The 14,318-nt window shown below is 23.4% G+C and overlaps 4 protein-coding genes across 10 annotated transcripts; 2 read left to right on the forward strand and 2 right to left on the reverse strand.

The window, feature by feature from the left end:
- Positions 1-64: 64 nt before the first annotated feature.
- LOC122851534 (protein-serine O-palmitoleoyltransferase porcupine) lies at positions 65-2,396 on the forward strand. Its single transcript, XM_044150816.1, has 5 exons — positions 65-434; positions 532-724; positions 782-1,132; positions 1,194-1,396; positions 1,492-2,396. The coding sequence occupies exons 1-5, from the start codon at positions 173-175 to the stop codon at positions 1,932-1,934; spliced, it is 1,452 nt and encodes a 483-aa protein (XP_044006751.1). The 5' UTR covers positions 65-172; the 3' UTR covers positions 1,935-2,396.
- LOC122851531 (dual specificity protein phosphatase CDC14C-like) lies at positions 1,985-7,217 on the reverse strand. 6 transcript variants are annotated; one of them, XM_044150810.1, is made up of 10 exons: positions 7,039-7,217; positions 6,663-6,923; positions 6,566-6,586; positions 6,409-6,475; positions 5,814-6,079; positions 5,437-5,737; positions 4,660-5,377; positions 4,423-4,545; positions 3,844-4,113; positions 2,102-3,218 (listed from the first exon to the last, which is right to left on the reverse strand). In XM_044150810.1, the coding sequence occupies exons 4-10, from the start codon at positions 6,455-6,457 to the stop codon at positions 3,176-3,178; spliced, it is 1,770 nt and encodes a 589-aa protein (XP_044006745.1). In that variant the 5' UTR covers positions 6,458-6,475; positions 6,566-6,586; positions 6,663-6,923; positions 7,039-7,217; the 3' UTR covers positions 2,102-3,175. The 6 variants fall into 6 exon arrangements, with proteins under 6 accessions (XP_044006744.1, XP_044006745.1, XP_044006743.1 ...); XM_044150807.1 differs by having other exon boundaries at positions 2,802-3,158; XM_044150809.1 differs by lacking the exon at positions 6,566-6,586 and having other exon boundaries at positions 1,985-3,218.
- Positions 7,218-7,311: 94 nt separating this feature from the next.
- Positions 7,312-11,617, forward strand: LOC122851532 (probable protein S-acyltransferase 23). Of its 2 annotated transcripts, none has more exons than XM_044150814.1 (11): positions 7,312-7,591; positions 7,688-8,265; positions 8,330-8,388; positions 8,456-8,685; positions 8,773-9,013; positions 9,097-9,542; positions 9,620-9,869; positions 9,939-10,038; positions 10,118-10,190; positions 10,299-10,464; positions 10,608-11,617. In XM_044150814.1, exons 2-11 carry the CDS (start codon positions 8,253-8,255, stop codon positions 10,806-10,808), a joined length of 1,779 nt encoding a protein of 592 aa, XP_044006749.1. In that variant the 5' UTR covers positions 7,312-7,591; positions 7,688-8,252; the 3' UTR covers positions 10,809-11,617. The 2 variants fall into 2 exon arrangements, with proteins under 2 accessions (XP_044006749.1, XP_044006750.1); XM_044150815.1 differs by having other exon boundaries at positions 8,343-8,388; positions 10,608-11,029.
- On the reverse strand, positions 11,134-14,129 carry LOC122851529 (engulfment and cell motility protein 1). Its single transcript, XM_044150806.1, has 3 exons — positions 13,845-14,129; positions 11,877-13,764; positions 11,134-11,798 (listed from the first exon to the last, which is right to left on the reverse strand). Exons 1-3 carry the CDS (start codon positions 13,974-13,976, stop codon positions 11,641-11,643), a joined length of 2,178 nt encoding a protein of 725 aa, XP_044006741.1. The 5' UTR covers positions 13,977-14,129; the 3' UTR covers positions 11,134-11,640.
- Positions 14,130-14,318: the final 189 nt, after the last annotated feature.

Raw genomic sequence — 14,318 nt, forward strand, 5'->3', positions numbered from 1 at the left:
ATAAGGTAGAAATTTAAAAAATAAATGTCATTATTATTCATTTATTATTATGATTATTATTATTATTGTACAACAAATAAGGCATGCAAGAAATGCATCTAAATGAAAAATTTATTAAACTGATAAATAATTAATTGTAAATAATAAATATATTAAAATAAAAAATTAAAAAATGGATGTTGACTTGAGAGAAGTGTATGATGATATTGATGATGAAATTTATAATCCATATGAATATTTAGGTGGTGATGATGATGTTGGTTATCACCGAGTTTGTGGACATGATGATGGCCAAGAAGAATTTGAAACTGAAAGTATTTATGATATGTATAAATATTGTTTAACATTTAGTGTTTATGGTACTGCTGAATATTTACTGCCATTAATTTTATCATCAATATTATTCAATATAATTTCTAGTATTATCATAACAAGTAAGATAATTATTATTTAATAATTACTTTATTATTTATTTGTATTTTTTAAATATTAATCATAATTTTTTGATTATTTTTTTATTTTTTTTCACAGGAAAATTGTCACATAATGTTTATCATATATTTTCAATTGTTATTGGAATTTTTATTATTCATCGTTATGTACCAGAATCATTAGATTTACTTGGACTTTATGTATTATTGTCATATGGATCTTTTTACATAACAATAAAATGCAAAAGATTAATTGAAATTTTATTATTCAATTTAATAATTGTTTTATACTGGTAAGTTGTGAGTATTATTTTTAAATGAAAATTTGTTATTGTTTTTTATTATTTTAGTGAATTTTCAATGAATCCAAAAGATTGGCATAAAATTAGAGGTGTTATTATGCTAGCTGTTATGAAAACAATAAGTATATCTGTTGATAAAATGGATGATAATAATTTTCCAAATATATTTGCATATAGTGGATATATATTTTCTTCAACAAATTGTATATTTGGTCCTTGGATACCATTTAATGACTACATAAATTCATTAGAATATAAAAAATCAAAAAGCAATTATGAATTGATAAAGATAATTTTATCAAATATATTAAATGGTATTAAAAATATTATAATTGCTTTGATTTTTTTGGGTATTTCAAATTGTATTTTATCATGGTTATTGCCAGATTATCATTCAAGGTAATTTTTTTAATTTTTTTTTCAATAATTTTATGTATTAATTATTTAATTATTTTTTTAGATGGATATTGGCTTATAGAGATGCTTTAGCATTTAGAACATCACATTATTTTATATCATTTACTTCATTTAGCTTATTATTACTTGGTGGATTCACATCATCACTATCAGCAGTAACAAAACCACTTGACATTGAATTACCACGTTCATTAGTACAAGTTGTTGTCTCCTGGAATATTCCAATGCACAATTGGCTCAAGCAATGTATAAAAATTATTATTATCTATTTCGTAAAACAAAAACAAACATATATTAAAAGTTTTATTTATTAATTTTTTATTATTATCTATTTTTTACAGATGTATTTCGTATAACATTGAGAAAATTTGGTAAATTTATATCAATAATATTGACTTATTTAACAAGTTCATTACTTCATGGTATGAATTTTCAATTGTCTGCTGTATTATTGAGTCTTGGATTTTATACATATGTTGAATATGAATTAAGAAATATATTAGCTAACACATTTGATGCTTGTATAGCTGCTAAAAAATGTAAACATAATAAATGTCATCATAAATATAATAATAAAAATTCAATATTCATTGTAATTATAAATATTGGATTTTTAATATTATCAGTATTTCATTTGGCTTATTTGGGTCTTGTATTTGATACATCAAATATTCAAAATACTGGCTATGATTATTCTCACACAATTAACAAATGGTCACAGCTTGGATTTTCAAGTCACTGGATGGCACTTGTAACTTATTTAATATATTTTTTAATCAAATAATAATTATTATTGTTATTTAGATGAATAAATATCATTTGTACTTAATGATAATTTTTATATTTTTTTATAAAATATTTATTACAAATTTTTTCATACCGAAACATTTATTTGTTTATTTCATTTTTGTACAGTTGTGAAATATTAAATAATAATAAACATAAATCATATTTATTTATTTTTTTTTATTTGTCTTTTTAGTATTTTATTTTTATAAATGTATAGATATATAAATTAACAAAATGTTAACAGAAATTATTACTATTTTTATCAATCATATATATATTTTATTATGTAGTACCAATTTAACATGTTTTATCTAGACATTTTTAATATCTAAATTTGTAAAAGTGTGCTTTTTTTTTATTTTTATACTCTGTGCTTATTTTCTATATATATATATTTTTTTTTTACAATTAATGTTTTTTTAAGAAAAAAAATCTAAATACAGTTAATGAGAAACAGTTATTACATGTATTTTTTTTTTTCCTTTCATCATTATGTGTAAATACTTGATTTTTATTATTACTATTGAACTAATACGTAATTTAATATAAATTATAATTTTTTATAATATTGATATTATGTTTGCACGTGAGTATAATTATAAACAAAAAGAAAAAAAAAAAATTATCAAGTTTTACAATTTTTTTAAACGAATTAATAATTGTTTTTTTGCTTAGTGAGTATTACAACGATATTTTATGAACACTGTTGTATATACAATGATGAATGTGCAAAAAAAAAAATTCAATATTTATTATTATCACAACTACTTTACAGTTTTTTCTTTTTTTTAAATTAAATATGTTTTTGTAAATGATTTTTAGTTAAATTAATAGTAATGTGTATGTATAATTATTATTTTTTGATTTTTTAAAAATGAATTAATGATAATTAAATGATTATTTGAATATTTTTAAAATAAAAAATATTATAATAGTACATTTTGATAGTATACTTATAGCTATGCTAGATTAATAAACAAAAAAGAAAAAAAAAATTACAATTAAAAGTTAAGAAAGCTTTTTGTTTTAATAAATTCATTGTTTTTTTTTTTTAAAGCTAACTATTATTATTATTATTATTATTATTAATAATTAGAGTGAATTGTAGTATGCATCGTTGTTGATAATTGATATGAATCACTGGATGATTGGATTTAATCTGTGTGATTTTCTTTGTTGTCGTGAAGTACGAGTTATCATTTCTCCGTCCCCAACACCACTAAGAATATCGGTTAATCATCTGATAAATGCTGTTTTCGTACTAATTGTAGTGCGCGCACTGCAAGACACGAAAGCAAAACCAGGATATGGTTTAGTTAGTCATATCAAGGGGCATTATTATTTTATCACAAGCAACTAAGTCATTATATATTCTAACATCATTTGTTTTGTATTATAACGTCATTATAATGTTATTTGATTTTTTTTTTTTTAATAACATAAATATTATTCACTTGTTTAATATTCATATTATTATTTTTTATCATCAAGTTTAATTAACAATTAACGATTATTTCGATTGACTTGAAAATTCAAGTTTTCAATACTTGAGTATTTTTAATATTTACAAATAAAAAAAAATCAACTAGTAGAATTAATAAAAATAAGAAGAAATTTAAATATTTATAATTATTATTTTTTGTATTTTAATTATATACTAAAGTAGTTTGACAATTGTGAGAAAATAATCGTTAATTTTTGATAAAACTTGAGAGAAAAAATAATAATTATTATTTTATTTTTAATGTTAATAACAAATAAATAAAATGATCATGCTTTATGTTAATAAAAGTTGAATTATTCAACTGTTTTTTTACATAATAATATTGATTAAATAAAATCTTTGTATTTCAATTTAATGGAAAGCAATAAAAACAAACAATTTTATTTAAAAATAAACTTACTGTCGTAGTGAGTTGTATCTACTGACACGATCAGCTGATCTCAATACCATTCCTGGTGTTGATGATTGTGTTATTGCATGATTACTTGATGATAATAATGCATCTCGACTATCAGCTAATGTATCTCTAACACGTCCACTTAATTTTGGACTACCACCAGATTTAATTGATGTTGATGTTGATGTTTTATTTGTCATTAATGGACTTATTGTTTTTGGCTTAACAAAACAAGATGATGGCTTGCAATTTCCTGCCACTCTTCTTGTTGCTCTATATTTTTTAAATAAAATAAAAATATAAGTATCTTATATTCAAAAACTACCATCATCAATTTACAAATATTTAATAATAATCCTGTTTTAATTATATAGAAAAATAATAAATAATACGAAAAAAGGCTTTTTAATAATAATAAAAATTCATTTTATATATACAACATGGTAAATTTATGATAAACACAAAATAAAAAAATTATTAAAAAACATAAATAAATATAAATAAAAATGAAATGCAAATAATAAAGCAAAATTTATATTAACAGTTGACAAAATCCAACAAGTTTACAATTATTAAACGGACCTTTTAACAAGTGTTGTTGTTGTTGAACGCGCAAGTAGACGTTTATTTGTGTCCTTTTTTGATCCAACAAGTGGTGTTAATCCACTTTTCTGGTTTCTCGCTTGCAGAAGTCCCAAATTCGGACTGAAAGTTATGGATTTTCTTTTTTTTTTTTTTTCGATTGAAAGAAAGAACGACGAAAAAAAAAAAAGGAAAAACAAGAAATAGATAAAAGAAACAAAAAAAAGCAATACTTACATTACAACAGAGGGTTGTCCAATTGAATTTCCATTGAAATAATTACTTGATGTGCCTCTTCTACGTAATTTAATTTCATTTAATTTATCACCTTGTGTCATTAATGCATATCTACTTGTTGTACATGTTGTACTTGTTGTTGGTGAATTATTATCATCAAGTTTAATACCATCAACACGATGCATTATTCTTGAAACATTATCATGATTTAAATTATTTGTTTTTGTTGCTGTTAAATAACCATCATTTGTTCTTCCAGCTTTTGTATATATGCCATATTGATGTGGTGGTTTACCATTAATATTTTTTAATGGTACATCAATTAATGTATGTAAATATTCTTCTTTATCTTCAAGCCATCTTTGTTGATGTCCAATAACAGAACCTGGTCTACATATTCTAATCCATGCTATTGTTTCATGTGCTGTTAAATGATAATGTTTCATAATATAACAACCAATTAATGAACCAGTTCTTCCAAGACCAGCTTTACAATGTACAGCAATAGCACCACTTGTATTTTCAGATATTTTTAAAAATTTACGAACAATTGAATCTGTTGGTATTGAACCATCAGCAAAAAATAAATCTTTATGATCAAAGCCAGCTTCAATAAATCTCATTGCTTCGTATATTTTTTTATTTAATCTAACAATTGTTGTTACATTATTTCTTTTAAAATATGTAAAATATGATTCTGGTGCATGTAATGGATATCCTAGAAAAAAAAAACATGATTATTATATATTTTATTTAATTATAAATTTATTTTCTTACCATTTTCATTATTTAATTTAGCATGTGGACCACAAAATGCTATAAATTTACCAGGAACAATCCAATTAAGATCACCATTTTGTACTCTTTCAAAATGTTCATATTCTTTTTGATTAAAATCATCAAAATTAAAAAAACCAAGATGATAACATTTATCAATTGCACTGAGACATTCACTCAATGATATTTGAAAACATGGAGTACCAAATGATGCATCACGAAACATAACATAAGGTGGGCTGTGTGGACTTTTATCAAGCATATCATATGCTTCATTTGCTGTTTTACCCAAGTATAATATCTATTTAAAAAAAATTAAAAATATCAATATTATTATTGCTGTTATATAATATTTTATATTTAATAAATTTACTTACAGCATAACTTGCAGCTAAAAATGCAGCATTTACTCTTTTTTCTGGATCCAATGTTGTATAATGTAAAATTTTTTTTTTACTCAATGCAATGGATTTTAATTTTTTATTGATTTTATCACAATATCTGTATAACATTGACAAATTAAGTGGTCCAAAATCAGCATAAAAATTTTCATATATTAACTCATCATCAATTGTAAAATAATGAGTATCAAGTGTACTTTTTGGCTTGATATCTGTCTGCAATGTCACCAAGTAAAAACGATCTAAAAAAAATTAATTAAAAATCAAAATTAAACATTGTAAATAACCCACATTCTATATTTTGTTTTTGTTGTTGATGTTATACAATTAATCTAAACGCAATTTAACAAGTCCTTGACGTTCCCTTAAACAGTTTACGCCTACTTAAATTATTTTTATAATTTAATACTTTATTTTTTTTTTTCAATCCATTATATTACATAAATAATAGGCGTTTTTTTTTTTTTCAATATACCAATGAGTTAATTAAAAATATTCTCTTTTGAATTGTTTTTTTTTTTCTTTTAAATTTTAGTTAAAAAAATAAATTTTGTAATAAATAAATTATTACCTTTTATAAATTCCGTTGCACAAACAAGCATTTCATTTGGATCTTCCATTATTGACTATCAATTTACCTGCAAATAAAATAAAAAAAACGAAATCATCAATAACAAATTGTGTCAGTGTCAATACTCAATATATTTTCATCGACAAAAATTGTTTACATATACAGCTATACTCTTGGCCTAAAAACCAAATAAATTAAATTAAAAAAAAATCTATTATTTATTATTAAATATTAAAAATAATAAAACAACTTACTCTTTATTATAATCTATATAATTTGTTGAATAAATTGTTATTTTGGAGTAAATATTTTTATTTATTTTTGATAAAATACTTGATGACACTTGGCGACCGTTACAAAAGTTTGAATTCCACTGGAAGAATGAGAGAGAAAAAAAACACTGGTCTACTAGCACACAAAAAAAACAATAGTTTAGTAAGATACTATACTGTAGTTTTTAAATAAAAATATTGTGTATGTAATACGTATGTAATATCCACCGTACAAATAATTCCCTAAAAAAGAAAAAAAAAAAAGATGATAATATTTACTTTTTTTTTTTTAAGCTCCAAATGACTGTTATTATTTTAAACGTTATTTATTATAAATATATTGATAATTTTTTATTACCTTTATTAATTATTATTGTTAAAATTAAATGACACTTTATGTTAATCCAATAAATACTTGCGTTATCAATTTATCATATTAATGTAGTTATTTTTATTGAATTGTTTTCGATCGAGCTGCCATGTTAGGGCTTCTATTTCACACAAATACACAAATAAAATGATGTCAATATATGCATATGATTATATACATATGTTTATCAATTATCATGTGTGTATGTGTTAAGAGAGAGAGAAGGAGAGGGAGAGAAAATATATGGCAATCCGTTGTTGGTCTCTCTCGCGCGCACAATTTTCTGCGCCCCTGCGCGCATTTATAACTAATTTTTTTTTTTTTAATTTGTTTACTTTAATTATTAGATAATTTTTCTCAATTACTCAAATCACTGAGTAATCTTAAATTACATAATAATGAACCTCTAATCAATATATTGATTGACAAACTATAAATAAACAAATTGAGGAAAAAAAAAAAAATATTTTTATATTGGCACACAGCCATTTTTTCCCCAGCTGTATTTTGAATGCAGTTTAAAAAAAAAAACAAAAACATCGTAAGTTTAATTTTAATTAAATTCATTGTTAAATATATTAATTAAAATAATAATAATAATAATAATAATAATAATATATATATTTTTTTCTTTTAGGACTCTGGATGTTTGCTACAATTTGCAAATTGTCTTTGGAAAATTCAAAAATCATCCTTAAATTTTCATCATCATTAAATAATTTTGTTGTTTCTTTATTTTATTCGAGACAAGTCAAGATATAATAATTTATCAATTTATCATCGTCATGAAATAATATATTGATAATTATCTCAAGCTGTAAAAACATATTAATTTAAATCGAAAATTTTTTACTATTTCTGTTATTTTACTATGACCTGATTTCAGGAAAAAAAAAAAAATCATCTGCAGTTATTTAGTTTTTTGTGAATTAATTTATGATATTTTTAAAATACGCAAGCGCTTTGATATCTTTTGTAAGAATTATTGATTCAAATGCGCAAGTGTAACATAGTTAAACTTGTTAAACTTGTATCCCTTACAAGTACATTTAAAAAATAAAAATTAAACAATAAATATTATTTTAAATTAATTAATATTATATATCATTTATCTATTTATTTAATTTTTCTAAAAGTTTGCAACTTGTTATTTTTTATCTCCTTTTAAAAGAAAATCATTTGATGAACAACAACAACCAGTTATGGTTGGACCAGGTATTTTTTAGTTAACCAACCGTACCAGTTAAAATTAACAAATTTTTTAATAAAATAAGATCAGTAAATAATTCCAGAACGTCTTTTGATCGTGGTAATACGGAACTGGCAACTCTTTCAAAGGTAAATAAATTAACATTAAAAAAATAATCTTCATTTCAAAATGAAATTAATTTAAATATAATATAAGGTGTATCCAGTGAGCCCTGTAACAGGGCCAGGTGCAGCACGATCAGTATGGGAATTATCACCAGATCCAGACATGGTAGGACATCTTCCCAACAATCCAATATCCGGTAACAATAATCACAATTCAAGTTTAACAAAAAGATCAGATGAAAATATATACACTGATGAAGCAACACCAGGTCATGATCCAAGTGATGAGACAAAAAAAATATTTGAACTTCTTCGTGCGGGGTAACGAATAATTAATTTAACAATTATTAATGTAAAACTCCAGCTAATATATTTACTCATTTATTTATTATAAAATTAATTCATCAGTGAAACAGAAATAGTAGAAGAATTGGTTGAAAAAAATGGATTAAGTTTATTGAGTGCACGTGATAAATGGGGCTATACACCAGCTCATTGGGCAGCTTTAGATGGAAATATTGAGGTAATGCGTTATTTAGTTGAAAAAAATGGACCAGTTGATTTATCATGTCTTGGTACACAAGGACCACGACCAATTCATTGGGCATGTAGAAAAGGACACAGTGCAATTGTTCAAATACTTTTAAAGGTAATAATAATAAAGAAAATAAAAAAATGTAATTTTTCTTTTTATAATTAATTTTAATATAAAATTTTGTTTTATTATAAAAGGCTGGTGTTGCTGTAAATGCAGCTGATTTTAAAGGTTTAACACCATTAATGACTGCATCAATGTTTGGTAAATTTGCAACAGCAGCATTTCTTCTTGGTTCTGGTGCATTTGCTAATTTAACTGATATTAATGGTGATACAGCATTACACTGGGCTTCATATAAAGGTCATCCAGAATTAATAAAATTATTAATATACAGTGGTGCTGATTTACAAAAACCAGATTATTTTGGCTCAACACCATTACATCTTGCATGTTTATCTGGTAATGTTAATTGTGTTAAAATATTATCACAAAAAAGTAAAGTTGAATTAGATCCAAAAGATAAAAATGGTAAAACACCATTACAATTGGCAAGAGGACATCGTCATTCAGATATTGTTGAAGTACTTGAGAGTGAACAAAAACGTAGATCAAGATGGATACCACCAATCAATGAATTATGGTAAATTATTTTTTTTATTTATAATAATAATTAATAACTTGTATAACATGATGAATTTTAATTTATTTTTATAATAGGATAATTTTATTTGGTGGTGCTGGTAATAGTAAAGGACCACTTTTATTATTTATGATATCAGTTTTATTATGGGGTTATCCTATGTATTTATTAAAATGCATTCCATTAACTTGGGATTATTTACGTGGTAGTCATTATTGTTTTATTTATTGGAATATTATCATGTGGATATCTTGGATTGTTGCTAACAGAAGAGATCCTGGTTATGTACCTCAAAATAGTGATACTTATTTTAGAGCTATTAATCAGGTATTTATTTTTTTATTTTAATGTTTAGACAATTTTTTTTTTAATTGTTTATTTTTATTTTTTTTTTAGATACCATACTTTGATAAATGGAAAAAACGAAATGTTATTTTATCAAGATTATGTCATAGTTGCAGATGTTTCAGGCCACTTCGTGGAAAACACTGTAGAGGTAAATTAATAAAATTTAATTAATTATTAAAATTTATAGTTACAAGAATAATTTATTTTAATTTAATATTATTTTTTAGTTTGTAATCGTTGTGTAAGTTATTTTGATCATCATTGTCCTTTTATCTACAATTGCGTTGGTCTAAGAAATAGGTAAGTATTTTATTAATTAAATTAAAAATAAATAAATAATAAAGGTAAGATATATATATTTAATAAATAATTAATTTATTATTATAAAAAATTTATGATTACTTGCAGAATGTGGTTCTTTCTATTTGTAATGTGTGTGGCAATAAATTGTACATTTACATTGTACTTCGCTTGTTATTGCATTTCGATTGAGGGTATGCAGTTGATGTACGTGTTGGGTCTGATGGAGGCGCTTATTTTTTGCGGACTCGGTTGGATTCTAACATGCACATCAGTAAGCCTAACTTTAATTATACAAACCATATTCATCAGCAGTGTAACATTAAATCGTTTATCAAATATTTATTTATATTTTTTTTTTTTAATTTTATTATCAAATTGAAAATTGTTTAAATTTTATATTTATCTTTTAACTAGGTACTACATGCTTGTATGAATTTAACGACAAATGAAATGGTTAATTACAAGAGATATTCATACTTGAGAGACAAAAAAGGAAAATATCTTAATCCATTTAGTCGTGGTCCAGTACTTAATTTTATTGAATTTTTTCTTTATCCACCGGATCATCATACAACTGATCCAAAACATTATCAAATTTTGTCCGAAGATATGTAATTGCTGATATTTTATTAACAATTAATTAATTAATTTTTTCCTTTAAATTAATATCTTTACATTAATTTTTTTTACGTAAAAGCTTTTTTTTTGAATAATCAGCTTGTTAATAATGTGTAAGAAAAAAAAATAATACATATATTCAGGTGCTTTGAAAGACTCACTAATGTCACACACGCATAAAAATAAAATAAATAAAAAAAAACACTATGAAATTAAAATCTATATTACATATGTTATAAAAAATTTAATGATTTATTTTTTTTTTTTCATCAACTTTAATCAATGTTGAAATAAATACTTATTTTGTTAAAAAAATGATGCCTGTCTTTTTCTCTTTTCATTAGTTTATTGCTGTATAAATTATAATCGATTGACTTTTTAGATTTAATTATATTTTTATTAATCGTAAATAAATTTTCTAATCTATTTTGTTAATTAATAATATTGAGTATAAATTTATTTCTTAAATATATATTATTTGGATTATATTAATACAAAAAATTCTTTTTTTTTTTTTTTAATTATTAAGCATTGGCACCAACTTGTGTGAAAAATTATTTATAAAAAATTCAAGTTTGTTATAAAAAAAATAAAAAAAACAGGTTTACAGAGTAGAAAATAAATTTCAAATATATATAAATAGAAAAAAAATTCTTTATGAATTTAATTGCAAATATCTTTGGTGCTAGATTATTTTTTAAAATGTTTGATAAATAATGATGTTGAATTTGTAAAAATACGATGAAGATTTATCTGTTTAATTTTTTTTAATATATATAAAGTAATGTAATAAATTTATTAAATCTTATTAATGTAAGCTTGTCGTAATTTACTGATAAGAAAATTCATAATTTGCTGGTGGTTCTGGAATTGGTGGTGGATCCTGAGGTATATCAATACCTTCAGCATCAAGAAGTCTCAATTTTATATCCATTGAAAGTAATGTTTCAAGATCATTTTCTGTTATTTTGCTTGTCATTTTTTTTCCTAAAATAATAAAAAAATTAAAAAATTAAAATACACATTGTTAAAAAGGTAGTATATAGCAATAAATAATTAATTTACCTAATAATGCATTGATACCATCAACCCAATAATCATAAGTTGTTTCATCAGGTGCAACAAAATTTAAATTTGAAGCTGATGCTTCAACTGGATCTTTAATTAATGAAAATGCCAATTGATGAGTTGTTTTTCGTCCTTTTAATTCTTTCATATGTGGACAATCACGACCAGTTTTAAAATCTCGTATATCAACAATTGGTAATTTCATAAGAAGATCATCAATTGATGGAACTGATTTTTCATCACAATCACCATAATGAAATACTTTATGATTTGGTGATAAACGTACATACCAAAATTTATCTTTTATTCTTTGTCCTTTATCAGTATATTTTGTAAATCTTGTACCATCAAAAAGAAATTTTAATCTATGTTCTTGTATAAGTTCAAGTATTTCTGGTTTAATAATTTCTCGTAGCTCAACAATAGCTTTAGTATGACTTTCCCATTCTTCACGACTTGTTCTTTCTTGTTGCCATAAATTTGTTATTTTTGAATATGGTAATTGTTGAAGTTCATTTTTAAATTTATCAAAATTATTTGGTGAACGATTCATAGCACGTGTTACTTGTTCTTTAACAACTGAAAATACTTTAACAAAATCTTCAGTTGTTGCACGCATTTCTTTCCATGTTTTATTTAATAATATAACACAAGTACAATAAAATTCTTCAAATGGATTATCATGAGTAAAAAACATTGTATGATATTGACAACTTTGTTCACTTGGTGCTTCACCAATTCTTAATATTTGACATAATAATTTAACAAGTTCAATACTTGTACGACCAAATGGACATTCATGTTCATCAGCACGACATGAATGTTCAAGTACAACTTTAGTATATGATTCAGTATGATTTCTAGCAAAATAAATCATACAATCAAGTGCCAACATACCTGGTGGTGTACCAGTAAAATCTAATGCTGGATTAATATCTGATTTAAAGCCAAGTTTTTTATAATCTTTAGCATGTCCTTGTTTTCTTGATGATACATCATTATTTGTAAAACCCTCAGTGTCAAATGCAATTTTACGTAATTCTTTTATTTTATCATGTGCATCTTGATCTTGTGGATCCATTTTAGTCATCATTCTTTGTTCTAATAAACTTAACACTAACATTTGTAATACATACAGCTGATGTGCCATTTCAGTACCAACTTTACCACTTGATTGTAATACATTTGATAGAAATATATTTCTAACTTGTTTTGATTGTAATGTATTTGCAATAATACGTCTTTTATTAATATCAGCTTTTAAAAATAAACCATTTATTAATGCAATTGTATTTTGTTGTATTTGTGTACTCATACTTTGTAAATGCATTACAAGATTTTGTAGTGTAACATCTTTTTCAACAAGGCTATATTTACTTGATGAATTTAATACAATATTTTCAAGTATACTTAATGATGAACCAATAATTTTTGTATCTTGTGATGTTGCTTGGCTATTAACATAACTTGATACTTTATTTATAAATGGTGGTTCTAATATATCCCATGATACAATACCATGATCCATTAATTGTACAAATGATAGTAGAGCATTTGCAAGACAATTATCTTTTAATTTTGATGTTTCAATTTGTGATATTATCAATGCAAGACCTTGTTTATTTATAAATTCATGAGCAAATGTTATATCTGTACTTAGTGTACTTAATTTTGTAAAACCTAATTGTTTATCATCTTGTACATCAGAATTTAATTTTGATAATACATCACTTGCTGTTTTTGATGGTGAATGTGATAAACGTAATATACTTCCATTTTTAACTTCATTACGATTTTTTTCAGTTATATAATTTTGATTATTTACTTCTGAAAATTGTAATGAATAAGTTTCTGGATCAGTAAGATCCCATTCATTGCAAAGATCCTAAAAATAATTTAAATCAAAATGTTAATTATATATTTATAAATAAATAGTAGTTTAACAATAAAAAAAAAAAAAACTACCTGAATTATTCCTGTCAAAGGTTGTTTTTGATTAAATTCAATAAGCTGTGGCATTTGATCTGCCATTTCAACAGCAATTTTAACAATATTTGAATCCTTTTGGACTGGCATTTTGATTGTTTGTGTGTACATCAATAGTTTAAATATTTTTATTAATTTTAAATTGATTTGACAGTATAATAAAATTCCACACTGTCACTTTGGTGTTATTAAATGACAGGCGCCATAATTTATCATCATTATTACTACAAAGTAATGATTCATTCATTATTCACTTTTCGATATTGACTATCGCGATACAATTTTAAAACGATATTTATTTTTCAAAAATGAATATCGGAGAAACGATATATTCACACGATCCGATTTCTCCTTTAATTGTATTATATCAATAAAAATTTTAATTTAAATTACACCTTTCATGAAATAATTAACTTCAATATAATTATTAAATAAAATATAATATTTAAATAA

The sequence above is a fragment of the Aphidius gifuensis genome, linkage group LG3 (genome assembly GCF_014905175.1).
Source record: "Aphidius gifuensis isolate YNYX2018 linkage group LG3, ASM1490517v1, whole genome shotgun sequence".
NCBI classification, from domain to species: Eukaryota; Metazoa; Arthropoda; class Insecta; order Hymenoptera; family Braconidae; genus Aphidius; species Aphidius gifuensis.

What these genes read in the sequence shown, in the direction of transcription:
- LOC122851531 (XM_044150808.1), bottom strand. Translation starts at nt 6,457, where the DNA reads ATGGAAGATCCAAATGAAATGCTTGTTTGTGCAACGGAATTTATAAAA. An exon ending in TGCAACGGAATTTATAAAAG is followed by an intron (nt 6,080 to 6,408) that starts GTAATAATTTAT and finishes AATTTTTTTTAG; the next exon opens with ATCGTTTTTACTTGGTGACA. An exon ending in GGACAACCCTCTGTTGTAAT is followed by an intron (nt 4,546 to 4,659) that starts GTAAGTATTGCT and finishes CATAACTTTCAG; the next exon opens with TCCGAATTTGGGACTTCTGC.
- LOC122851532 (XM_044150814.1), top strand. An exon ending in TTGTTCAAATACTTTTAAAG is followed by an intron (nt 9,014 to 9,096) that starts GTAATAATAATA and finishes TTATTATAAAAG; the next exon opens with GCTGGTGTTGCTGTAAATGC. An exon ending in ATTTTAGAGCTATTAATCAG is followed by an intron (nt 9,870 to 9,938) that starts GTATTTATTTTT and finishes TTTTTTTTTTAG; the next exon opens with ATACCATACTTTGATAAATG.
- LOC122851534 (XM_044150816.1), top strand. Translation starts at nt 173, where the DNA reads ATGGATGTTGACTTGAGAGAAGTGTATGATGATATTGATGATGAAATT. An exon ending in TTCTAGTATTATCATAACAA is followed by an intron (nt 435 to 531) that starts GTAAGATAATTA and finishes TTTTTTTCACAG; the next exon opens with GAAAATTGTCACATAATGTT. An exon ending in TTGCCAGATTATCATTCAAG is followed by an intron (nt 1,133 to 1,193) that starts GTAATTTTTTTA and finishes TTATTTTTTTAG; the next exon opens with ATGGATATTGGCTTATAGAG.
- LOC122851529 (XM_044150806.1), bottom strand. Translation starts at nt 13,976, where the DNA reads ATGTACACACAAACAATCAAAATGCCAGTCCAAAAGGATTCAAATATT. An exon ending in CTTTGACAGGAATAATTCAG is followed by an intron (nt 13,765 to 13,844) that starts GTAGTTTTTTTT and finishes AATTATTTTTAG; the next exon opens with GATCTTTGCAATGAATGGGA. An exon ending in TGGTATCAATGCATTATTAG is followed by an intron (nt 11,799 to 11,876) that starts GTAAATTAATTA and finishes TTATTATTTTAG; the next exon opens with GAAAAAAAATGACAAGCAAA.